Here is a 26,395-nt window from a genome sequence, read left to right on the forward strand (position 1 = left end):
CTATTTAAAATGTTTTCATCTTTAAATAAATTACAGGTACATTAGAAAAAATCTAAAACATTTACATATGTATGTCTGATAAAAACATGTGGCACATAAAATGATTGTGACTAAAGCAGTTTAGGCCTGCTACAAAATGAATACTTGCATAAATAAATTTAACATCAATTAAATCAAAAGTCATCTTCAAAGATCAATGTCATCTTTAAAGATCAGCTTTCCAAAACAATTTCTTTGCTAATGTCTACAAGTGAGTCACATAGAAAACAACCCTAATTCTGTCACAATTTTGACTGGGTAGAAGCCATTTTCAGATAAATGGTTAAAACAGGGGACCACGATTTTAATTGTGTCATTCAATTAAGATGAGTAGATTTGAATTAAGTTTGACTTTGAAAAACCATCAATTCTTATGCAGTGCACTGAGTCAATGTTAAGAGGCACTGTCAAGGATTTGATTATCCAAAAGTTGTTTACTGGGAAAGCTTTGGACTAGGACACTCACAGATCCACCCGTTGACAGTGTAACTGAGATCAAGTAACGATTCTCCACGTGCTAGTGGAGGAATTGCAAAGTTTCATATCTGAAAATTATAGGAAGGTTGTTTCCTCAGAATTCAAATTTATTAACTGCACCTGAACTGCCTCTGTCTTGGATATTTTGTTTAGGAAACTGCATCACCAATAGGGCTGCCCCCTTGTCTGTTTACACAATCATCTAAGAACCAAATCTTTGCCTTTCAAGTAACAATTTGATGCTGTAACAGCTTTCGAATTTTTAGGGAGGCAAAGGTATCCAGTGAACATTCCTCAAGATCTCACTTGTGAAATATTTTGGTTGAGTGTGTAGCTTAGTCCCGGATACAATATGCCATTACTACTTCTATAAAGGGTAGGGATTCCTGATCTTAGAGTTGCCTTGGGCTATTCAGTGAAACTTCCCTTTGGCTGGGAAAGTGGGTTACTAGGCATTTATACAATAAATGAGGGGCTCGCAACCTTTCTTATGTCCCTACCACTAACCGGGGGGTCCGTGGACCCCAGGTTAGAAATCCCTGCAATAAATGGTAACTCAGCAGAACAATTAAAAAACATTTCAGGCCATCAACATGGGCTAGAAATGAAAGTGGTAGCTCAGGATGTTATTCTGAAGAACTGACCACTAAAAACTTGTTAAATCATTAAACAGGCAACCGCGCTCTTACCCTTGCCCACTGCCCCCCCCCCACAGTGGAATGATGAACCTAGAGGAATTAGTATTCACACCAAAAAGTTTACATGTACTTTCTTCAGTTGAATGTTTTGCAGTAAGGAGGTTTTCAGTTTGGCTCATTCCTGTGAATTTAATCGGGAACAATCAAAGTCTGGAGAAACCACTGACATATTTTTCTGGCAACTAAATCTCTCCATTAGTTAATACACCTAATGGGGAAAACCTGAGGCAGTAATATTTTAATATGCAATGAGAGGTGTATAATAATAGATTGGAATAATCAGGCAAAATCAATTCCTACTATGTAAACAGCAGTTTAACAATGAGAACTAACCTTTTCAACCAACCAGCAATTTGATCAGCTCACAACTAATCAAACCAGGGTTTAAAAGATCCATATAATTCCATTTTGTTCCTAAAGAAATATTCCAGTGCATTCCAGGAGCGTGAGGTAAGTAATTTTCTGAACATCACACCTCTCCGAAGTTGGTGTGCCCCGTCTCTTTAGCATGCTCCCTAGCTTCTACCTGACCCACCAGGCCCTTCTGGCAGACTATGCAACGCAGTGTGAATCTGTTCAGATCGGTGAACTGCCGTTTTCTTCTAGCCTCATCGCCCAGCTCCAGTGCCTGAGCGAGTACAACATCATCCGCCGTGGAGAAGATGGTTTGCGGTGGGGTCTCGGGGTCCTCAAACCGCCGTTCCAACGGGTCGTAGTGAATCCCGTCGTAAATCAGAAGCACCCGCTTCGTGTAGCTGACGTCCTCTCCAAACCTGTCGATTCGTACTGTCTGTGTATCCACGACACAGATCTCGCACCGGTAAAATTTGGATAGAATGGAGATCTCAATGGCCCCTCCCCATGTGTCACTCCGGCAAATCCAGTTACAGTATTCCCAATTACTCTTTCCCAGTACCGCTTCTGTGTACGAGTGGGGGTCACTTGCCACGATCTGGGCGATCAGGTTTCGCATTTCTGGGGCACAGTTTGGTTCACAGACACCTCCTTCTACCACATAGTGGATACTTGTGAAGAGGCAGGAGTTGTCTGCAGGGACAACATGTCGAGTCAGGTGCGGAAAAGTACTCGTATCTGAGCTTTCCACACCAAGCTTTGAGGCGGAACCTTTGGTTTTCACTACGTCCCGTTCCTCCTCCACAATCAAAGTATCTCCTGGAAAAGAGTGTTTAGTGTGACCTACTTGATTATTTCAGAATTGGTTTAGACATTATGAAGAAATACATCAATGACAAGGAATATAGAGCAAAGAAACAGATCTTTCACGCTAGGTTGTCACTCTTCATTCAGCTACTTGCTCATATAAACCTCTCCAAATCAACATCTAAAAGAAATTTTCTGAAGATACATGGATGGGAGGGCTTAATGGGTTTAGACAGATTAATAGTTTGGCATGGACTAGATGGGCAGAATAGCCTATTTCTGTGCTGTAGTTTTCTATGACTCCATTCCTTTCTCATGTCTTTACCCAGCCTTTATCTAAACCAGTGGTTCCCAACCTGGGGTGCATGGACGCCTTGCTTAATGGTATTGGTCCATGGCATAAAAAGGTTGGGATTTCCTGATAAACAACACATCCTCACCATTCACCCCAACCACCAATTAGTATAGCATTATATTCCCACTTGCCACTTTTTTGATAAAGTAATTTCTTCTGAACTGTCCTTTTGATTTCCTGATTTACTGACTCCCAGTTTTTTCCCAGGTATGTAAAATATGTTTTTAATTAAGACGTTTAAGTGTAGACAATTGAACTTGCTTGCTAAGGGCAGATCACATAATAAGGGATTTTTAACTCCATTCTTCCATAATCTTTAAATCCCTCACTGAATGAGAAGCTGTCAATCGCTGTCTTAAATACATACAAATGACTTGGCTTCCGCAGTCCTCTGAATTCTACAGATTCACCATCCTCAGGGCAGTGGAATGCTGAGGTTACTTGGCCAGCTAGTCATCTGCTCACACCATCCCAGGAGACCCAACACCTTCCCTTCCCACCACCCAGACCCCAAACCTTCTGACCCAATGAAGCAGTAGTTCACTTGCACTTTCTCCAATGCAAAAGCAGGCCCATTCAGTCCGACCTGATCTTCTGCCTAGTCCCATCTTCCCGCACCCGGACCATAGCCTCCAAACCCCTCCCATCCATGTACTTATCCAAACTTCTCTTAAACGTTGCAATGGAGCCTACATCCGTCACTTCCGCTGGTAGCTCATTCCATGCTCACTCCTCCTCCTGAGTGAAGAAGCTTGCCCTCAGGTTCCCCTTAAATATTTCAGCTTTCACTCCTAATCCAGAAATTTAGTTCTATTCTCACCTGAACCCAGGGGAAAAAACCTGTTTGCAGTTACCCTGTCTCTACCCCTCAATTTTGTATACCTCTATCAAATCTCTTCTCATTTTCCTATGCTCCAGGGAATAAAATCCTAACCTATTCAGCCTTTCCCTATTCCTTAGGTCCTCAAGCCTTGGCAACTTCCTTGTGATTTTTCTCTGCATTTTTTCAATCTTATTTACATCTTTTCTCTAGGTAGGTGACCAGAACTGCACACAATAGTCCAAATTAAGCCTCACCAACATCTTATGCAACTTCAACATAACAATCCAACTCCGGTACTCAAACTCTGATTTACGAAGGCCAGTGTGCCAAAAGCTCTGTTTACAACCCTATCTACTTGTGATGCCACTTTCAAGGAATTACAGACCTAAATTCCCAGGTCCCTCTGACTATCACACTCCTCAGTGCTCTGATGTGAAGTCCTAACCAGGTTTGTCCAAAGTGCAACATCACACTCATCTGCATTAAATTCTGTCTACCATTTTTCTAGCTGGTACCCATCACACTGCAAACTTTGATAGTGTTACTCACCGACCACTATGCCCCCTTTTACAATTTTCTGACCCAGTTTACATTACCATCCAGATTGTTGACATAGATGACAAACAACGGTCTCGGCACCGATCTCTGCAGCACACTACTAATCACAGGCCTCCACTCAGAGAGACATCCATCTACTACCGCTCTCTAGCTTCTCCCACAAAGCCAGTATCAAATCCAATCTACTATCTCATCTTGAATGCCAAGCAACTGAACCTTCTGGAGCAGCTTCTTATATGGGGCTTTGTCAAAGGCCTTGCTAAAGTGCATTTCGACAACATCCTTTCCTTCATCAACTTTCTTAGTAACTTCCTTGAAAAACTTGTACAAGATTGGTTAGACATGACCTACCACGTACAAAGCCATGTTGACTATCCCTAATCAGTCCTTGTCTATCCAAATACTTATGCATCTTTTAAAATATCTTCCAATAATTTATCCACTGACTTCAAGTTCACTGGCCTGTAATTTTCTAGTTTATTGGTACAGCCTTTCTTGAACAAGGGAGCAACATTAGCTATCCTTTAGTCCTCCGCCACCTCACTAGGTGGCTAGTGCTTCATGTTTAGTGTTCAATTGGTGGCCTCCGGAATACCAAAGGCAAATGCAGATTACATGACTCCTATGCAGAACACCTCCGACTTGGCCCTGCCCTCTTAATTACTCAGGCAGCATTTACTCCTTTGTTCTGTAGACGGGGCCTTTAATACACTCACCAGATTTGATAGGACAATCCTTGAGAGCCAGTTCTCCATTGTGGAGATCCAGGCAGCATGGAGGATATCCCACCATAATTTTCTGCAGAGCACATGGAACCCCTGTTAGCTCTTCCACTTTATCTTTCAGCTCTTGGACACTGGATGATGAGGTCAGCCCTTGCATCAGGTGGGTTCCATTCTTCGCCTTGCATCGCAAACGCAGCATTTTACTCTGAAGGAACAAAGTGAAATTCGGTCAAAGGTGACATTCTGCTAGGATTTCGTTGACAAGATCCATTTTTCTTTTACCATTTATACCAGTGATTCAAAGTGACCAAGTCTGTGTGTTGCTGTGCCCCATACAGTTAAAATGTTGCACCACTCATTTCAAAAGTGCTTAATAGGAGCTGACAGCACAGAAATGAGACAATTATACAATGCAAGTTATTGTTTTATTATCAGATAATGAAAAAAAATCAAATTGCTACATGAGAAGTTAGTTGTGTGGGAATGATCACATAACACTAAGCTGTAACTAAGATCCACAATAACAAATAACATTTGTCTTGATTTCTCTCTCTCTACTCTCAATATAGGTAGACCTGTGTGTATATAGTGATGTATGTGTATACACATATACACACAACATAATCAAGGGGCCCTCATACCTTGGTCATTCTCTCTTTGACCATCTCCCATTGGGCAGAAAATGTAAAAGCCTGAGATACAAAACACAAGGTTCACATGATCTAACTTTCTAGACCATTCTAACATGACTTCGGCCAACCCTGATGAAGTCCATGTGGGCAATGTCTACCACCTTGCTCTTGTCAATCCACTTCTCAAAGCAAAATCAAATTTGAGAGACACCTACAGCACACAGGCTCACAGTCATGCTAGGCAAAGAAGCAACGAGAATAATTTTACCTTTTGAAGGAAAAACATCAGCAAAATCAGTGGGTTAAATTGAGCTGGATGTGCCTGATTCTGTGACGGGAACCTTCTCCTATTTAGTCCCAGAATAAATGACGGGCAAGTGGTTTAATATAAAGACAACGGAGGAACTATCAGCACAGTCATACAGCATAGAACAGGCCCTTTGACCCAACTCAGCCATGCTGATTATATTGCCCAGGGAGCTCATCCCATCTGACCACATTGACCTGCAGCCTTCTAAACCTCTCTGATCCAATTTATTTCATTGCTTTTAGATCTCATCCAACTCATTCCAAATACGTACCACCCTTTGCATGAAGAACCTGCCCTGATGTATCTTTAAAACCTCTCGTCTCTGATTTTAATGCCATGCCCTCCTGTTATTAGAATCTCCTCCCTGGGCAACAGACTAAGATTTCATCCTGCTAACCTTCATGACCTTATATACCTCTATCAGGTTACCTCCTCAATTTCTACACTCCAGGGAATAAAGTCCTGGCGTAAGCAATCTCTCCTTGTAACTCAAGCTCATCTTGGTAACTCTTTTCAACACCCTTTCTAGTTTAATAGCACTTTCCTATAATAGTGACCAAATCTGTCCACATTGCTGTAGAATAGAGCAGAAATGAGAATCTGTGGAGTTCATTGCCACAGATGGCTGTGGAGACCAAGGTTATGGGGAGAAGGCAAGTACATGGGGTTGAGAGAGAAAATAAATCAGCCATGATAGAATGGCAGATCACTCAATGAGCCGAATAGCCAAATTGTGCTCCAATGTCTTATTGAAACCAGTGGCATAGCTCAACATTATTACAACTCGGGGCATTCCAGAGTTCAGTTCTGGCGCCACCTGTAAGTTGTCTTTGTATGTTCTACCCATGGATGCGAGTATTTTCTTCAATTTTGTTCCATAGTCCAAAGACACACTGAGACAGGTGAGCAAAACTGCAGAGTGTTGTAGGCTTAGCCAGCTCCATCACAGGCACGACCCTCTCCACCATCCAAGAGGCCGCACTTCAGGAAGGCAGCATCCATAACCACGGATGCTCACTGTCCGAGTCTCGTTACTGCCAGGAGCCTGAACAGATGCATTGAAAGATTCAGGAACAGTTTCTTCCCCTCCACTAGAATGGTCCATGAGCCCATGAACACTCACTTGCTCTTCCCCTTTCTGTCCCATTTATGTTGGCAAATTATAGTAATTGCAATACTGTGCTGGGTGGAGATACACCTCTACCAAAGGAGGTAGAAGGCTCTGATAGCCTGCAGGTCTCCCCCAGGCAAGGTGTAGTGGCTGCTTAGCTCTGATCAGAGTTATGTGAAGCCGTGGGAGCAGCTGGTGGATGGTTGTATATTTGCCATTGCCTTCTTCTGGGTAGTGTCTTTATAAGACGGGTGAGCCCATCCACCACTTCCATATACCGACCACCCACTTGAAGTAATCACCATTCAAAGTTCAAAGTAAATGTACTATCAAAGGACATACGTCACCACATACAACTCTGAGATTCTTTTTTTTGCAGGCATTCACAGTAAATACAAAGAAATGCCATAGAATCAATGAAAAATAACACACACAAGATGGACAAGCGGACAATGTGCAAAAGATAACAATTTGTACAAATAAAACACAAAATATTAAATAAATAAGCAATAAATAGAGAACATGAAATTAAAAGCCCTTGAAAGTGAGTGCATAGGTTGTGGGAACAGTTCAGTGTTGGGATGAGTGCCGTTATTCCCTCTGGTTCAGTAGCCCGAGGGTTGAGGGCAATAACTGTTCCTGAACCTGGTCCGTCAACACCAGCTCCATAGCAAGGAAAGCCCAGCAGCGTCTCTACGTTCTGTGAAGGCTGAGGAAAGTCCATGTCCCACCCCTCCATCCTCACCACATTCTACAGAGGCTGTATTGAGAGCATCCTGAGCAGCTGCATCACTGCCTGGTTCGGAAATTGCACCACCTCGGATAGCAAGACCCTGCAGCGGATAGTGAAGTCAGCTGAGAAGATCACTGGGGTCTCTCTTCCCACCATTAGAGACATTTACACCACACGCTGCACCCGTACAGCAAACAGCATTATGAGGGATCCCACGTACCCCTCAAACTCTTCTCCCTCCTGCCATCTGGCAAAAGGCACTGAAATATTCCGGCTCTCACGACCAGACTATGTAACGGTTTCTTCCCCCAAGTCATCAGACTCCTCAATACCCAGAGCCTGGACTGACACCAACCTACTGCCCACTACTGTGCCTATTGTCTTGTTTATTATTTATTGTAATGCCTGAACTGTTTTGTGCACTTTATGCAGTCCTGGGTAGGTCTGTAGTCTAGTGTAGTTTTGTGTTATTTTTGTATTGTTCATGTAGCACCATGGTCCTGAAAAACATTGTCTTGTTTTTACGGTGTACTGTACCAGCAATTATGGTTGAAATGACAATAAAAATCGACTTGACTTGAACCTGGTGATGTCACCATCACTGAACTGGACTCACCAGCTCATGTTCTTGATATTTATTGTTTACTGTTATTATTTATTTTCTCTTTTTTGTATTTGCAGTTTGTTTTTTTTGCACATTGGTTGTTTGTCCATCCTGTTGGGTGAGGTCTTTCATTGATTCTATTGTGTATCTTGTATTTACTGTGAATTCCCGCAGGAAAATTAATCTCAGGGTTGTAAATGGTGACATCCATAAATTTACTTTGAACTTTGATACAAGTCCTGAGGCTCCTGTATCTCCTTCCTGATGGTAGCAGTGAGAAGAGATCACAGGCTAGATGGGGAAGTCCTTGAGCCTGCAAAACTGCTCCTTGTAGAAGTGCTCAATGGTGGGGAGGGCTTTAGCTGTGATCAACTGGACTGTATCCACTATGTTTTGTAGGCTTTTCTGGTCAAAGGCATTGATGGTTCCATATCAGACTGTGACGCAACCAGTCAATAAATTCTCCACGGCACATCTATAGAAGTTTGTCAAAGTTTTAGATGACATGCTGAATCTTCGTAAACTTCTAAGAAAGTAGAAACACTGCTGTGCTTGCTTTGTAATGGCTGTTACGGGCTGGGTCCAGGGCAGATTCTCTGAAATGATAATGCCAAGGAATTTGAAGTTGCTGACACTCGACCTCTGATTCCCCAATGAGGACTGGCTCATGGACCTCTGATTCCCTCCTCCTGAGGTCAATATCAGCTCTTTGGTCTTGCTGACATTGAATGACTGGTTGTTGTCATGACATCACTCAGCCAGGTATTTAGTCTCCCTATCTGCAGTTCATTACCCACCTTTGATTCCGCCATTGACAGTGGCATCATCAGCGAACTTAAATATGGCACTGGAGCTGCGCTTAGCCTCGCAGTTATAAGTGTAAAGTGAGTAGAGCAGGGGGCTAACCACACAGCTTTGTGGTGCACCTGTGCAGACAGAGATTGTGGAGGAGATGTTGTTTCTAAACCAAACCAAACTTACTGGGTCTGCAAGTGAGGAAATCGAGGATCCAGTTGCACACGGAGGTATTGAGGCCTAGGTCTTGGGGCTGATGGATTAGTTTTGAGGGGATGCTCAGCTATAGACAATGAAGAGCATCCTGATGTATGCACCTGCACTGCCCAGATGTTCCAGTGTAGAGTGAGGAGCCAGTGAGATGGTATCTGCTGAGGACCTGTTGTGATATTAGGAGCAGATAGCTGGAGCAGATCTAAGTTGCTTCTCAGGTAAGGAGTTGATATGTTTCATTATGAACCTCTCAAAACGCTTCATTACAGTGGATGTGCTACTGGATGATAGTCATTGAGGCAGGTTACCACGTTCTCCTGGGCACCTGTATAATTGAAGCCTGCTTGAAGCAGGTGGGTACCTCAGACTGCTGAAGTAAGAGGTTAAAGATATCAGTGAGCACTCCAGCCAGTTGATCAGCACAGAACTTTAGTACTCGACAGGGCCAGATGCTTTCTGTGGGTTCACCCTCCTAAAGGAAGCTCTCATTGGCCTCAGGTCACTTTAAATCAGAATCAGGTTTAGAATCACCAGCATGTGACATGAAATTTGTTAACTTGGCAGCCAGCAGTTCAATGCAATACATAATATAGAAGAAAAAACTAAACAAATAATAATAAAAAATAAATTACAGTATACATATATTGAATAGATTAAAAATTGTGCAAAAAAACCCAGAAATACTCTATAATAAAAAAGTGAGATTGTATCCAAGGGTTCAATGTCCATTTTGGAATCAGATGGCAGAGGGGAAGAAGCTGTTCCTGAGTCGCTGAGTGTGTGACTTCAGGCTTCTGTGCCTCCTACCTGATGGTAACAGTGAGAAAAGGGCATGCCCTGGGTGCTGGAGGTCCTTAATAATGGACACTGCCTCTTTGAGACACGGCTCCTTGAAGATGTCCTGGGTACTTTGTTTAGCTAGTACCCAAGAGGGAGCCGACTAAATTTACAACCCTCTGCCGCTTTCTTTAGTCCTGTGTACATCTTGGTACATCTATAGAAGATTTTGAGTGTATTTGTAGACATACCAAATCTCTTCAAACTCCTAATGAAATATAGCCGCTGTCTTGCTTTCTTTATAACTCCATTGATATGCTGGGACCAGGTTAGATCCCCAGAGATCTTGACATCCAGGAACTTGAAACTGCTCACTCTCTCCACTTCTGATCCCTCTATAAGGATTGGTATGTGTTCCTTCATCTTACTCTTCTGAAAGTCCACAATCAGCTCTTTCGTCTTACTGACGTTGAGTGCCAGGTTGTTGCTGTGACACCACTCCACTAGTTGGCATATCTCACTCCTGTAAACCCTCTCATCACCACCTGAGATTCTACCAACAATGATAGTTTCATCAGCAAATTTATAAATGGCATTTGAGCTACGCCTAGCCACACAGTCATGGGTATATAGAGAGTAGAGTAGTGGGCTAAGCACACACCCGAGGTGCATCAGTGTTGATCGTCAGCGAGGAGATGTTATCACCAATCCGCACAGATTGTGACCTTCTGGTTAGGACGTCGAGGATCCAATTGCAGAAGGAGGTACAGAGACCCAGGTTTTGTAACTTTGCAATTAGGATTGAGGGAATGATGGTATTAAATGCTCAGTTATAGTTGATGAACAGCATCCTGACATTGTTGTTTGTCTTGTCCAGGTAGTCTAAAGGCCTGTGAAGAACCATTGAGATTGCATCTGCTGTTGACCTATTGTGGCAATGTGTCTAGTCTCTCCCCTCTCATCTTAAACCTATACTCTGTAGTTTTTTTTTGTTGCCTTTTACTGGAGGGGAAAAAAGTGTGTGCATTTACCCTTTTAATTTATTCATCACCTGCAGTAACTGTCTAGAGGAGACACAAACAGGGAAGGAGTGACAGACAAAAATGCTTGCACTGTTACAGAAACCTGCGGTTGCTGAGAATCTGAAGTAAAGAAAGCAGAAAGAACACAGGTTCTATCAGGTAGTAGCTATGGAGAGAGAAGCCTGTATGACACAGCTGCCCCATTCGACACACCCAAGGTAGCCGGTTCCCGGCTGAAAGGAAGCCCCTACTCCAATCCCCACATATCACTCTGCTCGTTCACCAGCAGCCCCACTCCACTGAAGCTGTTCTAGCAGTGCGTTAGCTGTGCAGTCTAGGACTGGACAGCAGCCCCAAGTCTCCTGTGTTCTACCCAGTGTACAGCAATACCCCACACATGAACACAGTCTCCCTGCCAGCCAACAGGCAGTAAAACTCTGTGCCAGGCTGTGGCTCCCATAGCCACCATATCTGAAAAACAGTAACACGCTTCACTCGACCCTGACCTACCTCCCCATCACCCCAGTTTCTCAGCAACACACTTCCCCATCCCATCCCTGCAGCAGTAATGTAACACATATGTCACGGCCCACAGCCCACAACCCACCTCCGGCTCCTGCTGCCCCTAATACTGAGCTAAGGCAACCACCAGTCCTCATCTTCCCGCATCATCCTCATCCCCAGTAATATCGGTAACGGTAACACATCTCAGTAACATTCCACTGCCCCCCCCATTCTACCCCCACCTCGCTCTGCCCTAGTGCCTGAGCATATCTGTCCACAGCAGCTGCCGGGACTCCAAGCCCATCGCCCCTCACCATGCACACCTCAGCAACAGTCCCACCAACCCACCTCAATCTCCTGCCCGCCCGCCCCTCTTCCTCAGACCCGCTTCCCGGGTCACACCTAGCTAGCTTGCAACCGCCGCCCCCCTCCCGTACCCAGGTCTTCATCTCCTCTCTCCTTCCACCCCCCTCACCCCCAGCGCACACGGCCCCGATTCCCATCTTCCCCGTAGCCGTAACCATACCCGGTCCCCAGAAACCGCTTCCTCCCGACCCACCCCGCTCAGTACCTCAGTAGCGCTGACACATTCCACGGCCGTCACACCACGCCGGCGCCGAGAGCAGGACGCATGCGCTTACCCCCCGACATGTGAACCCGCCCCTCAACGGCTGGGGGGGAGGGGCTTGATAGCAACTGACACGGGGGGGGGCGGGGCCGTGTGTGACGTCACCATAGCAGCGTGCGGTCACGTGCCGGAGCCTGGTGCAAGATGTCGCTGCGGCCGAGGAAAGGTAAGGGTGGCTACCGGCTGGCGAGGAGTGGGTCTGCTTGGCCGAGCCGCCGGCGGGGTACGGGAACCAGATATGGGCAGCCTGTCAACAGACCGGGCGCTGGGGAGCGGGTCATCGGGCTGGGTTTGGGTACCTGGTGCCCTGCAGCTCCTTTTAGCGCGATAACCTGGCAGAGCCATGGGGGGGGCGGCTGGAGTCTCCGGCCAGCTCCGGTGTGATATGTTATCACCAGTGGTGTGTGAGTTGGGCAGGAGCTCTCCAGCATAGCTGTGTGTGTCCCTCTCAGTATGTAATCTCCCTGAAATCGGCTCTTTGAAAATGTGCCCCTCATTGATTCTCCGCTCCGAACAGAATCCGAAAGTTCTTGCCTGCACAATTAGGTAGCAGAATGAAATCCTTTACGATTTTGACAAGCGATCAAACGCCAAATGCAGAACGCTCCAAATCGACATTGTGCAGAGACTGCATCGTCGGTGTGTGGTGATGAACTTGCTTTGTGGCTACCTGTCAGCCGACAAATCTCAAGGTTGTAAAATTTATATATACCTTGATAATAAATGTACGACGAATTTTTTGAATCTTGACGTTCATTCATGGCTTGTGACATTACTGAACCTGGAGGAAGTTGTGCGTCCTGGTGTATTGGATAAACCACTGCAGTCCTTTTAGTTTTATTTTGCACTATCTTTGTGGACTAATTTCAGAATACAGTCCGAAGTCACTGTTTAGTGGTTGGAGTTATTGAGTGAAAGTGGTAGTCTTGCAATTTAGTTTGAAAGAATGTTCTGGAATGAAGAAGTAAGAACTATGCTGGACAAGAGCAAATCATTGCCATTTCTCTGCCTCAATAAATGACTTGTGAAAGGAGCTGGAAGGCTGTGACACATTAAGGGAGCAAAATTCCTTTCCAGGTTTAAGAAATTGGAGCAGGTTGGCCATTTGGCCCTTTGAGCCTGCTGTATGCCACTCAGTACCACCCCCCCAACAGCCTTATATTTCCCTTGAATTCTGTCATGTGCAGAAGTATCAGTCTGTTTTAAATGTAAACAATAGCTAAGACTCCACTGTGTTTTTGAGTGAAGTCAAACATTCAGTACCCACTGAGTGAAATTTCTCCTTTTAGGATTAATCCAGCAACCCTGTTATTTTGCACCTTTACACAGTCTGCCTCTCCATCAGGTTCCCTGTTGCTATTGGGGTCCATAAAATACTCCCAAATGCTCCCTTTATGTTTCTGATTTTTACCCACACTGACTCAGTGGACGATCCCTCTGCAACGTCTTCCCTTTGTTTACTTGGGCACTATGCTGCTTAATTGGGACAAGAGACTATTGCCAAACAGTTTCTAACTAGTGCCAGTCACGTGCACTTGTGTGGTTGTTAGACACTATACTGCCTAGAGTGAAGAGTTTTTAAGTAGCATCAGATATGTGTTCTCATGTTCAAAGCAGTGATTTTTGTCACTGATGGTTGGCAAGAGATAAGTAGTAAGACAATTCCAAACCGTTTTGCTCACTGTGGTTTCAAGCATTCAGGACTGGACACGCCAGAAACATCAGGAGTGAAAATGATACAGTTTCACTACCTCAGTAATAGGAACCATGAAAAATTTAAAGGTATCAATAATCTTGAATATTGCAATGGAAATGAAAATTTGGAAGATGAAATAGTCAAAAGATTTGTATGAAGGCATCCATTATCTGCACTAGATGTCTGCGCTGATTTTGTTCATTTATAGTCAATCAGATAAAGCTGCTGGGGTTTATAGTTTGAGACAGAAGTTGGTGGCTGATAGGGATTGGGTGAGGTGGGACATAATGGTAGATGGAGCTGGGGGTGTATGGGGGTTGTAGTTTGAGACAGAAGTTGGTGTGTGACAGGGGGAAACAGATGAGGAAAAAGAAATTGAGCACGTGGAGCCAGGAGAGGGGAAAGCTAGAGAAGGGCTGCAAGCAACGTGGAGCCAGGTAAGGGAGAGGTTGTTGGCAGATGAGAGCATAAGTAGTTGGGGTTGGCCAAGGGAGGACCCAGGTGGATGCATGTGAGTGATGGGCAGATGGAACTAGGTGGAGGAGGATAATGGATCTTGGGAAGTTGGGGTGATAGATGACCATGGAGGAAAGAACCTACGTGGACTTCTTGGAGTGGGTTAGCTGAAACTGGACAATTCACTGTTCATACCATTGGCTTGGAAGCAAGTGAAATAGGAGGTGTTGGTAAGAACAGTGACTGTCGGGCACACCAATCCATATGGGTTTTTTCTTCCTTTCTCTCGCATCCCCCAGCTGTCTGAGACCCTCCAACAGTTTGTATGTTGATAGCTGGTTCATATTTTTCGTCGTGTATCCAACCAACACCTGTGTCTTGATACCTTTTACTTCAAGCTGTTCACAGCTGTGACATTTCTCTTTGCTGTGATTTAGTGACTTTTTCAGTTGAAAATGGAGGCCAAAGGAAGCATTGGTATTTAATCTGCATGACCTTTGAACACTGGAGTTATTCGTAGCATCGGTTAGTCAATGGGCAACAAAAAATCTGCTGGAGGAAGTCATTGGGTCAAGTAGGAAAGGAGTCGGGATGGACCTGAACCATAGACAAGTGCTGCTTGCTTCTCTGGATCATGTATGAAACGTCATTTTATTTTTTTTTAATGTGCTGTAAATACACCTTATGCTAAATGTCAGTCTTCTGGAATATATTTTATTTTTGCTATTTTATTTGTGGTGTACTTTAAGTTTGCGTATGAGTTATATGTATGGTGTTTTGCAACTTGGTCCAGAGGAACATTGTTTCATTTGGTGGTATACGTCTACACAGTCGAATGACAATAAACTTGAACTTCCTCCAGCAGATGGTTGCTCTGGATACCAGCGTCTGCAGTCTCGTTTCTCTCCGTCAGCCAGTGTTGATGTAGGGTAGAAAATATGAGCCAGCAAACAGTGTGTTTTGCAGAAAACAATCAGACTCAGGTTTATTAAGGCTCCTACCCCACCAACTCAATGGTAATGACATAAAGAGGACATGGCTTGGATGGTGAGCGTTCTCAGCCACCTCTTGAAGATCTCCTGGATGTTTAAAGACTGGAGGAAACATTTTTGGCTTTGAATGAAGGATTGCATATGAATTGTTTGCTGAGGTTAATTATGAGTCATGATTATCAAGCTTGATTGGGCAAGGAATTATCCAGTCACCTTCATTCTGCTTGACAATGGAGTTTATATGTTATAGAAAGTAAGGCGATGGTAGATAACTGTACACTTAAATCTGAATATTCATGGAATGTATTATTGCTAATACTCAGAATAAGCCTGAATAAAATTGAGTATATTTTGATTGTAATGTTTTAAACTTCAACATTTGATACCTACTAAGACAAAAGGTATCAGTCAAAGTTAAGATGGCTTTCCTTTTTCTTTGGATTATTCTGTGTGAGTTATGTTTGTCACATGCAGGGTTATATGTGTCTGTGCAGTGCTGACAGGTGGCATCAGGTTGGCTAGCTCCTTTTATATTATTTACAAGATCATTAGACTATGAAGTCTTGTAAAAATCATTGTGGGTCCTACAGTAATGTGTCTACTATTAAATTCCAGTCTCAAAGTCGTTCTGGTTACAGGGGGATTGCAAGAATGTAAAAGCTCAGAGCGGGAATAAGCCATCCCACTATTTATCAAGATTTTAGCTGTTCTTCAACCTCAGCTCCTTTTTTTTTCTGGTGTTCTCCCATTTTCCTCAATTCCCTTAATGTCCAAAAATCTATTGTTCTTGATTGAGAATGGAGATAATTTAGCCTGAAGAGAAGCGGAAGCCCGCGGGTTGACAGTGAGAATTCAGGGAGTAGCTGTGCTTGTAAACTGAGAATAGTCACAGGAACTTGTTCAATCGAGTGGCTATTCATTGAGGCGAATCTTGATTCACTAATCCAGGCAGCATTGAATGTTCTCGCCTGTGAACCACTGGAACAGATTTTAAACATTAAAGCAATTTGCTTTGCCCAGTTGTCACAGGGATTCAAGCTGCTGGAAGAAGGCTGAATAGAAGCTGTTAGCTTGTGTTAACAGATATTTCTGTTCATTCAAGGAATGTTGGCTTCGTACACTGACCCAATCTCAAAATGCCCTTGAGAAGGTTACACCATAATAAGTTATGAGCAAAGTTTGTTTTTTACAGAGAAATATGTGCCTGGAATGCACCACCAAGGAATGTGGAAGAAGCAGATAAGAATAACAGGCGTTTAGACCAACACGTGATCATGTAGGGAATAGAGGCATATGGACCGTATACAGGAAGATTGGCATCATGGTTGATGCAGGTGTGGTGGGCTGAGGAGCTTAAGGGTGACATGTTAGCATCCTGCTTTACAGCTGCTGGTAAGATCAGGGTTCGATTCATACCACTGTCTATAAGGAGATAGTATATTCTCCCCATGACTGGGAGATTTTCTAGTTTCCTCCCACATTCCACGAGTATGTTATGGGCATGTTGTGTTGGCACCAGAAGCATGGCAACATTTACAATTTTTCTTTGATCCTATGGTTCTAAGTGTTTGCGCATAAGAAATCACGCAATTCTTTCCTAGACGATCTGTACTCTTTCCTTCGTAATATAAGCTTGACAAGAACCTTTGTCTGTTAGCCAATCATTGCAATCCCTAATTTCTGGCTCAAGGCTAAGATGATCAAAAAGGGCGTGGCTTCTGCCCCCTTCCTGTCCAATTCTGATGAAGGGTTTTCGCCCAATATGTCAATTGTTTATTCCCTTCTGTAGATACTGCCTGATTTGCTAAGTTCCTCTGGCATTTTGAGCATGTAGCAACAAGCCCAATTATCACCTCCCTTGGTGCCTCCCTTCCATTTCCCCCATGGTCCACTCTCTTGTCAGATTCCTTCTTCAGCTCTTTACCTTTTCCACCGATCACCTCTCAATTTCTCACTTCATCCCATTCTCCCCCACCCACCTACTGTCCCCCCTCACCTGGCTTCACCTGTCACCTTCCAGCTTGAGCTCCTTCCCCCCCCCTCCAACTTCTGTCCTAGCTTCTGCCCCCCTCCTTGCCAGTCCTGATGAAAGGCCTCAACCTGAAACATCAACTGTTCATTTCCTTCCATACATGTTGCCTGACCTGTTGGGTTCCTTCAGCATTTTGGTGCACTTAGCAACAAGTGCAATTAAAGTTGTAGTTGACTTTATTCTCTTTCTGTCTGTTTTGGCCAATGTTTTTGTTAATAGGAATGGTAGCTGCGTATAGTTCCAGCACATTAACACGATTAAGGAACAGCTCTTTCTAAAAAAAAAAGCATTTAAACAGGAGGGAGTATTAAATGTCTTAGCATACTTAAAAGTGGATCAGCCCCATGGCCTGATGAGAAATGGCCCAGACTTCTGTATGAGGAGATTGCTCTAGCTCTAACAGATTTTTAAATCTCAGCTGGCCGTGGAGTGAGCTGCCAAGTGACTAGAAGGTGACAAGTCTTATTGTTATTCAAGAAGGGATGCAGTAATAAGCCAGGTAATTTTAGGCTTGTGGATCTAACACCAGTGATAGGAAAGTTATTGGAAAAAGTTTCTGAGGGACAGAATTAATCTACGCTTGGATTGCAAAAAGATAGCTAGTATTGTTTAGTTCGGAGGATATCCTTGTGAGCAATTTGAGTGACATTTTTGAAACGATAACAAGCTGTACTAATGAGAACAGTACAGTTGATGTGGTCTAGATTGACTTCAGTAGGCTTTGGATAAGGTCTTACATGGAGAAGATCCAAACAATTAGAGCCCATGGGACCCAGAGAAAGTTGATAAATTGCTTTCCAGTCCTGATGAAGTCTCTCATTCTGAAACATCGACTGGTCATTCCTCTCCATAGATGCTGCCTGACGTGTTAAGTTTCTCCAGCATTTTGAGTGTGTTACTCCTAAATTCACCTTCAGGAATCCTTGGATCTGTACGCCGGGATTCCTCAATATCCCATTATTTCTATAATTGGCTTCTCTAGCTACTCTGCATTGGTTTCCTGTATCTTTTAGAATTGATTTTAAGGTTCTCTTGCTTGTTTTTAAAGCTCTTAATAGTCTGAGACTGCAGTATATCACAGAATCACTTTCATTTTATAAGCCTGCTCAAGCTTTCAGGTTGGTCTTCTGCTGGTCTCTTAAATTTAAACAATCTCCCTCAAAAGATAATTGGCAGGTCAGCTTTTTTGAACTGCGCTCCTAAACTGTGGAACTCAATAGCCTAAAACTGTAAGGGATGCAGACTCAGTTGACGCCTTTAAACTCCAGCTCAAAACCTATTCATTTAACCTTGCTTTTAACTCACATATTTTTGTCTTTCATTTTCATGTTTGCATTTTATCCATTGTAAAGCACTTTGAACGACATCTGTATGGAAAGTGATCAATAAATAAGGTGTTATTAGTAGTAATAGGAGGAGAAGGTGATAGTGAAGGTTTTTTTTCCCTGTGAATGGAAACCCGTAACCGGTGGTGTACCGCAGGCATGGATGCTGGGGCCCTCAATGTCCATCAACAATCTGGATATGAGTATGGAAGGAATAGTTGGTAATTTTGCAGTTGACATAAAAGTTAATGGATACTGTTTAAAGGAATTGTTCAGACTGCAGCTGGAATATTGTTAGATATTTTGGGTCCTATGTCTTAAGGAGGATGTGTTGGCCCTGAAGAGACTCCAGAGAAGGTTTACAAGGATGAATGAGTGGTTGACTTAGGAGGAGTGTGTGGTGGGGTTCAGAAGGATAAAGAGGGGACTGATGCAGAGTTTCAAGGAAATGTTGACAATTTCTTTCCTCCCACAGATGCTGCCTGACCTGTTAAGTTCCTGCAGCAGATGTTTGTGTACTTGATTAATCAGTAGGGAGGAGCACAATTCTGGTGTTTAGGCAGGGCCACACTGCAGATTTGTAGAACCTCCCTGAGGACATCGACAAATCAGAACTCCCTGCGGAATGGTGATGTGGCATAATATGAGAGACAGGTGAAGGTCTAAGGGTATGTTTTTCACACACAGGTTAGTGAACATCTGGAATGAGCTGCCAGAGGAGGAGGTGGTGGAAGCAGGTACAATTACAATGTTAAATTGGAGTTTGAACAGGTGCTTGGGTAGGAGAGGCATTGAGGTGGACAAATCAAGTTCAAGTTTATTGTCATCTGTGTACAAACAAACGAAACAACATTCCTCTGGACCACAGTGCACCCATAAAACATATATCACATACAGCACAGAAATCAAAATATTACCATAAATAAGTTAATAAAATATAATACAATGTGCATGTTGTGCACAGCACAAGTAAAAACTAAACATTATGGTAAACAATAACAGCTCATTGGAGCGACTAGACCTCAGTGGTGATGCGGTGATTCATCAGTCTCGCAGCCTGAGGGAAAAAGTTGTTACCCAGTCTGGCAGTCCTATTCCTGATGGTATGAGGCAGACACTGTGGTATGAGCAGTAAGGATCCTCAACAATACTTCAGGCCCGTTGTATACAACGCTCATGGTAAATGTCACAAATAGGGGAAGGGAGGTGCCGATAATCATCTCGGCGGTTTTTATCTATTAGCATAAGTAGGCATTACAGTTTGTATGGATGAGCTGGGCTGAGTGGGCTCTGTCTTGTGCTGTATGACTGGTTGTATGAACATTTCAATAATGAGGTATATGAGTGAAGCTATCCCCTTCTATTCAGGAGCCTGATGGTTGAGGGGTAGGAACTATTCTTGAAGTGGTGTGTGTCCTGAAGCTCTTGTACCTTCTTTCTGACGGCAGCAGTGAGAAGAGAGCATGACCTGGGTGGATTCACTTTAAGGAATCTTTATCTCATGTTCTCGTTATTTATTGCTATTTATTTATATTTGCATTTGCACGGATGTTGTCTTCTGCACTTCGGTTGATCTTTCATTGATCGGGTTATCTCCTCACTGCCCTTCACAACGCTGGCGTTTAGAGCAGCAATTAAGGTCCTCCATCTCTGGCAGTGTTCAGGGCTTCCTTCAGCATGTCGGTAGTTTCCTCTCAGTTTTCACTACTGTCAGTCACTCAGGTGTAGAAGGATTCTTCATTGCTGCTTACATAACAGTTTTATTTGACTAGTTAGGGTTGTTAGCCCAGAGCTGAACTCCTGAATCTGGAGGACCGGTGGACCACTCTTAGTCTGGCCTCTACCCTTTGGCCTGTTTGGCGTGGGTGACCCTACCAAGAGCTAAAGCATAAAGCCCTGGCTCCAGCCAACATAGCTCTCCAGGTCATTGAGGCATGCAAGCCTCCAAACCTATGACAAGGTTGTGGTCCTCTTGGAGGGATGCTGCTATAATTACTATTCTATGCATTTGCTTGTGTGCCCACAGGAAACTGAATCTCAGTGTTGTATATGGTGACATGTATGTACTTTGATAATAAATTTACTTTGAATGTTAATCCATAAGAATGCGGTAACCAGTGGTCAATTAACAGATATGGAGTAGCAGATGAAAAGGAAATCAAGCAGGCCCTTCAGCACAAGAGGTTCATGACAACCGAGATGACCATTTAGTCTCATTTCACTTGTATCACTCTGAACCATTTGTGTCCATGTACTTGTTAAAGTGCTTTTAAATGTTGTTAATGTACCTTCCTCAATACTGAACACCCCTGATGTAGGGTCCCGTTTGAAGCTTTGGCTGCTTATTCCTCTCCATAGATGCTTGACTTGCTGAGTTCCTCCTGCATTTTGAGCATGTTGCAACAAGGCCAATTAACACCTCCCTCTGATGCCCTCCTTCCATTTCCCCTGTGGTCCCCTCTCCTCTCCTGTCAGTCCTCTTTCAGCTGTTTACCTTTTTCATCTATCGCGTACCAGTTTCTCACTCAATCCCTTTCCCCCACCTACCTCCCTTCCCCCTCACCTGGCTTCACCTGTCAGCTTTCAGCTTGAAATTCTTCCCCCCCCCGACACCTTATTCTGCCTTTTCCCTTCCTTGCCAGTTCTGATGAAGGGCCCCGACCCAAAACATCGACTGTTTGTTTCCCTCCATACATACTGCCTGACTTAACGAGTTCCTCCATCATTACTCTGTGTTACTCTGAAATTGTATCCAAAATTCACTTTCAGGGATCCTTAGGTCCGTACACTGGGATTCCTCAATATCCCATTACTTCTGTAATCTTAATACTAGTCTGAGCTACTCTCCATTGGCTTCCTGTATCTTTTAGAATTAATTTTAATGTTCTCTTTTTAAGGTCTCAGTAGTCTAGACCAGAGTTCATTCCTATCCATAGATGCTGCCTGACCTGCTGAGTTCTTCCAACACCTTGTATTTATTACTCTGTATTTCCAATATCTGCAAAATCTCTTGTTTTTATCTCGTTCCTCTCTCCTCTCACCAACCCTGGATAAAACACTGTTAAAACTTTGCAATTTCATGTCAATACAGCTTAAAGAAAAGTTGATCCTAGTTATATAACGAGAAAGTTTTCTTCAATATTACACTGAGACCAAATAGGATAAATTAGGAAAGGCCCAGTTACCTTAGTGGAGAGGGTGAAGTTTAGGACATAGGTTTCAAGTAATTGGTTAAAGATTTATAGGGACACATTGCAGTATTTTCACTTTGTGGAGAACACACAAACTGAAAGAAACTGGTAGAGCCACAACCCTTCAAAATACTTAGAAATACTTATGTACTCACTGACTGTTCTATTAGGTACACCTGCTCATTGATGCAAATTTCTAATCAGCCACTCATGGCAGCAACTCAATGAATAAAAGCCCACAGATATGGACATGAAGTTCAGCTGTTGTTCAGACCAAACATCAGAATGGGAAGGAAATATAATCTAAGTGTCTTTGACCTTGGAATGATTATTGGTGCCAGATGGGGTGGTTTGAGTATCTCAGTAGCTGCTAACCTCCTGGGATTTTAGCACACAGTAGTCTCTAGAGTTTACAGAGAATGGTGCAAAAATCAAAAACAAAAAATCCACTGAGTGGAAGTTCTGTGGGTGAAAATGTCTTGTTAATGAGAGAGGTCAGAAAATAATGACCAGACTGGTTGAAACTGACAGGAAGGTGACGGCAACTTAAGCAACCATGCATTATGACAGGGGTGTGCAGAGGAGCATCCCTGAACACTCAACACATCAAATCCTGAAGTAGATGGGCCACAACAGCAGAAGCCCACTTTATTAGGTAGAGGAGGAACTTAATACACAGCCTAGTTGCTGGAGTCTTGAACTTTTGACCTCTCCCCAGTCAAAAGTGTCTCATATGCTACCTTGAATTCATTTTCTTGCTGCCATTCACAGTAGGACAAAGAAGTACAAATCAATGGGAAAACTACACACAAATACTGAAAGGAAGACAAATTGTGCAAATTTAAAAAAACATAAATAAGTAAACAAATAACACTGAGAATGTCAGTTGTAGTGTTGGAAGTGAATCTGCAGGTTGTGGAGTCAATTCAGCATTGCGATGAGTGAAGTTAACCATCATGAGATGTAGGAGCAGACTTGGGCTACTTGGTCCCATCAAGTCTGCTCCACCATTTCATCTGGCTGATCAATTTTCTTCTCTGCCCCAAACTCCTGTCTTCTCTACGTATCCCTTCATGTCCTGACTAATCAAGAAATCTATCAACCTCTGCCTTAAATATACGCAATGACTTCACCTCCACCAGTAGCAATGAATTCCACAGATTCACCACTCTCTGGCTAAAGAAATTCCTCCTCATCTCTGTTCCAAAATGATGCCCCTCTATTCTGAGGTTGGGCTCTCTGGTCTTGGCGTTATTACCCCTCAACTCTACTGATGGTTGAGGGGTAATAACTTTCCTGAACCTGGTGGTGTGGGACCCAAGGCTTCTGTATCTCCTTCCCAGTAGCAGCAGCAAGATGAGAGCAGGGCCAGGATGGTGGATGTCCCTGATGATAGATGCTACTTTCTTGTGACAGCATTCCTCATGGATGTGCTGAGTGGTGGGGTGGGCTTTGTCTGTGATGAACTGGGTATCCACTATTTTTTGTAGGCTTTTCCATTCTTGGGCATTTGTGTTTTCGAGAACAGAATGCCATGTGTACTGGGTCTGTAGCAGATGTATTGAGTTAACCAACATAAGGGCTAGTTTTAACCTTGTCCTGGCTAACGTACCCGTGACAAGTACATCTGTCCAAAATTGCTTTGATAGAAATGACCGGCTCAGAGTTCTTGTAAGTAGCAAATCCCGGGGTCACATTGGGACGCCACTCGTCTAGTTGTTTGGCACTGCTCTTGAGAGATTTGAGACAAACTCAGATCAAAGGCAGCAACTCAAAACTGGGCAATCATCTGCAGTGGGAATGTGCATCACCACATTCTTGTAATGTTATTCTATTATTATGTATTGCATTGCACTGCTGCCGCAAACACAACTTTCACAACATACGTCAGTGATATTAAACCTGATTCTGAACCACGTGATCGTGCAACCAGTACATCAGTTCAAAGTTTTGCGGTTCTGTCACATCTCATTAGGAATGTTGCTGGGGGGGAAGCAGCTAACAGCTGGAGGTTCAGCATCATCCTCACTATATTGTTACGAAAGGTGCAGAGGGGTATGCCAAGGACAGTACCAAGCAAACCTAGAAACAAAACCAGCCGAATGAAGTTGCAACATAGCTTCATCATAGTCATAGTCATACTTTATTAATCCCGGGGGAAATTGGTTTTTGTTACAGTTACAGGGGCTCTAGCCTCCATCAATCCAGGACATTTTCAAGCAGCGATGTGTCATAAAGGCAGCATCCATCATTAAGGACCCCCCCCACCCCCACCCCCATCACTCAGGTCATGCCTTGTTCTCATTGCTACCATCAGGAAGGAGGTGCAGAAGCCTGAAGGCACACGCTGGACGATTTAGGAACAGCTTCTTCCCCCTCTACTTTCTGACTTCTGAATGGATGTTGTACTCATGAACATTACCTCACTACTTTTTTTTATTTCTATTTTTGCACTACTTATTTAATTGAACAATTTAATGTATAGATACTTGCTGTAATTCACTGTTTCAAAGTTGAAAGTAAAATTTATTATCAGTGTACTCGCGTGTCATCATGCATGAGATTCCTTTTCCTATGGGCATACTGAGTAAATCTATAGAACAGTAACTGTAAACAGGATCAATGAATAACAAACTATGCAAATATAAGTAAATAGCAATGCATAACGAGAGCATGAAATAACAAGATAAAGAGTCCTTAAAGTGAAACCATCCATCAGTTGTTGGAACACCAGAAATAGAATGGGTGCAGTTATCCCCTTTCGTTCAGGAGCCTGATAGTTGAGGGGTAGTAACTGAGACCCTTCTTCAGGATGTGCACGTTTCAGTGGTGTTACTTACTGTTGTTCCGAAGTTCATAAACTATAGGCCTTGTCAGCTTATTGTAAGTAAGATGATATTTTTGAACAGAGACCCTTTTCGGTTCTGATAAAGGGTCCCGGCCCAAATTATGGACTGTCCTTAAATGCTGCTGACCTGTTGAGTTCCTCCAGCATTGTGTGTGTGTTGCTCTGGATTTCCAGCAACTGCAAATCTTTTGTTTTAAAGAAGATCTGTGGTATATCATAGCAGTATAGGTGATTTGGAAGAGACTAAGATGCAGAGGCTAGCTGCATTTTATTGATGAGAACAAGTCTCAGTGAACCTGTAGCTACCATCAGCAGCAAAACTGTCAAAGCTCTTTCGCAGCACACCTGAATGCTCTGAACAGTGAACATGTGTCAGCGGGGTCTTTCATTTTCAGCATCCAAGTGAGTATGAATTTGCTTCACTCCCTGAGAATGTCGTCTTTAATTGTGAAGCTCCTTACTCCTATATTAATACATGTAAAGTCCTAGATTGTCAGTAAAACAGCTCTGAATTTTCTCCTGTCGTGTCTTTGCTGTCAAGGAAAATATTCACATCTCTCTGAAAGAAGAATTCAGATAAAATTACGAAGATTCTGAGCATGAAGAAAAATAAGATGCTGCATGTAAATAGAAGATGTAAGTAATTAGAGGCCAGAATACTTCCATTTAAATATCACTTTAGAAATTTAGTACTTTTAAGTAAGGTGTGAAAACAATTTGCTAATTTGAGAAAATAGAGAGAAATCATAACAACAAAGATATGTTACAAAGTTCTCAGTCAGAAAACTTTCACTTTTCTTAAGCAATGTCTTAATGCCCCACATCTATAAGAGCTCTCTCCCAGAGTTTGCTTCACAAAGGAGCTATTTTACTGCTTTTGTCTTGCTACTGGCATCTTATTGCACATTGTCTTACACAATTGTCCCCTAGTTATGTTTTTATCTTTTAAAGTTAGTTAATATGTTCATTGCATTTCATTAAATATTAAAAAGCTTGGATGTGATTCAAAAGAAGAACTTTGCGATGTAAACGACCTCACTAGAACCATCTTTATTGATATTGATTTATTATGATACATGCAATGAGATACAGTGAAAAGCTTTTGATTTATGTGCCAACCAGACAAATTATGCCAAACATAATAACATCAAGTTAGTAAAAGAACACATAATGCAAAATATCTTGTTGCAGTTACAGAGAAAGTGCGGCACTGGTAGACAAAGTCAAGGCCATTTCATAGTTGATTGAGAGTTGTTCAGTCTGTTCAACAGTCTGATAACAGTGAGATTGAAGCAAAAAAGACAATGATAGGGTAGAAGGGGTCCTTGATTATGTTTGCTGCTTTACTGAGGCAGTGGAAAGTGTAGACTGAGGCAGCAGAGGTGAGGCTGGTTTGTGTGATAGACTGGATTGTGTTCACTACTATCTGCATTTCTGTGACCTCAGGCAGAGTGGTTGCCATACCAAACTGTGATCCATCAACCACTTTCCCAGTGCTATATTGATATCTAAAATAAATTCAGATCTTGAAGTAAGTACTCACTAGGTCAGGTAGGATAACATAGTGGTTAGCACAATGCATTACTGAACAGGCGATCCAGGTTCAATTCCTCCTGTGCCTGTAAGGAGTTTGTACATTCTCCCCATGAGTGCGTCCGTTTTCTTCGAGCATTCTGGTTTCGTCCCACTG

General features: G+C 43.1%; 2 protein-coding genes across 11 annotated transcripts in view; one reads left to right on the top strand and one right to left on the bottom strand.

Annotated features, from left to right (window-relative positions):
• Nucleotides 1-301: 301 nt before the first annotated feature.
• On the bottom strand, nucleotides 302-12,138 carry yod1 (YOD1 deubiquitinase). Its single transcript, XM_072277831.1, has 3 exons — nucleotides 12,109-12,138; nucleotides 4,828-5,041; nucleotides 302-2,387 (listed from the first exon to the last, which is right to left on the bottom strand). The coding sequence occupies exons 2-3, from the start codon at nucleotides 5,033-5,035 to the stop codon at nucleotides 1,684-1,686; spliced, it is 912 nt and encodes a 303-aa protein (XP_072133932.1). The 5' UTR covers nucleotides 5,036-5,041; nucleotides 12,109-12,138; the 3' UTR covers nucleotides 302-1,683.
• Nucleotides 12,139-12,264: 126 nt separating this feature from the next.
• LOC140210127 (6-phosphofructo-2-kinase/fructose-2,6-bisphosphatase 2-like) overlaps nucleotides 12,265-26,395 on the top strand; it is a 103,889-nt gene continuing 89,758 nt past the window's right edge. For 8 of the 10 annotated variants that reach the window (XM_072278979.1, XM_072278986.1, XM_072278982.1 and 5 more), the window contains exons 1-2: nucleotides 12,265-12,331; nucleotides 25,247-25,341. In XM_072278979.1, the coding sequence (XP_072135080.1) occupies nucleotides 25,305-25,341 (37 nt within the window). In that variant the 5' untranslated portion in view covers nucleotides 12,265-12,331; nucleotides 25,247-25,304. Of the gene's footprint in view, nucleotides 12,332-16,647; nucleotides 16,702-25,246; nucleotides 25,342-26,395 lie in introns of those variants that run through there. The other 2 variants (XM_072278980.1, XM_072278981.1) reach the window with 2 other exon arrangements.

This window comes from Mobula birostris, chromosome 14, assembly GCF_030028105.1.
Source record: "Mobula birostris isolate sMobBir1 chromosome 14, sMobBir1.hap1, whole genome shotgun sequence".
Lineage (NCBI taxonomy): Eukaryota > Metazoa > Chordata > Chondrichthyes > Myliobatiformes > Myliobatidae > Mobula > Mobula birostris.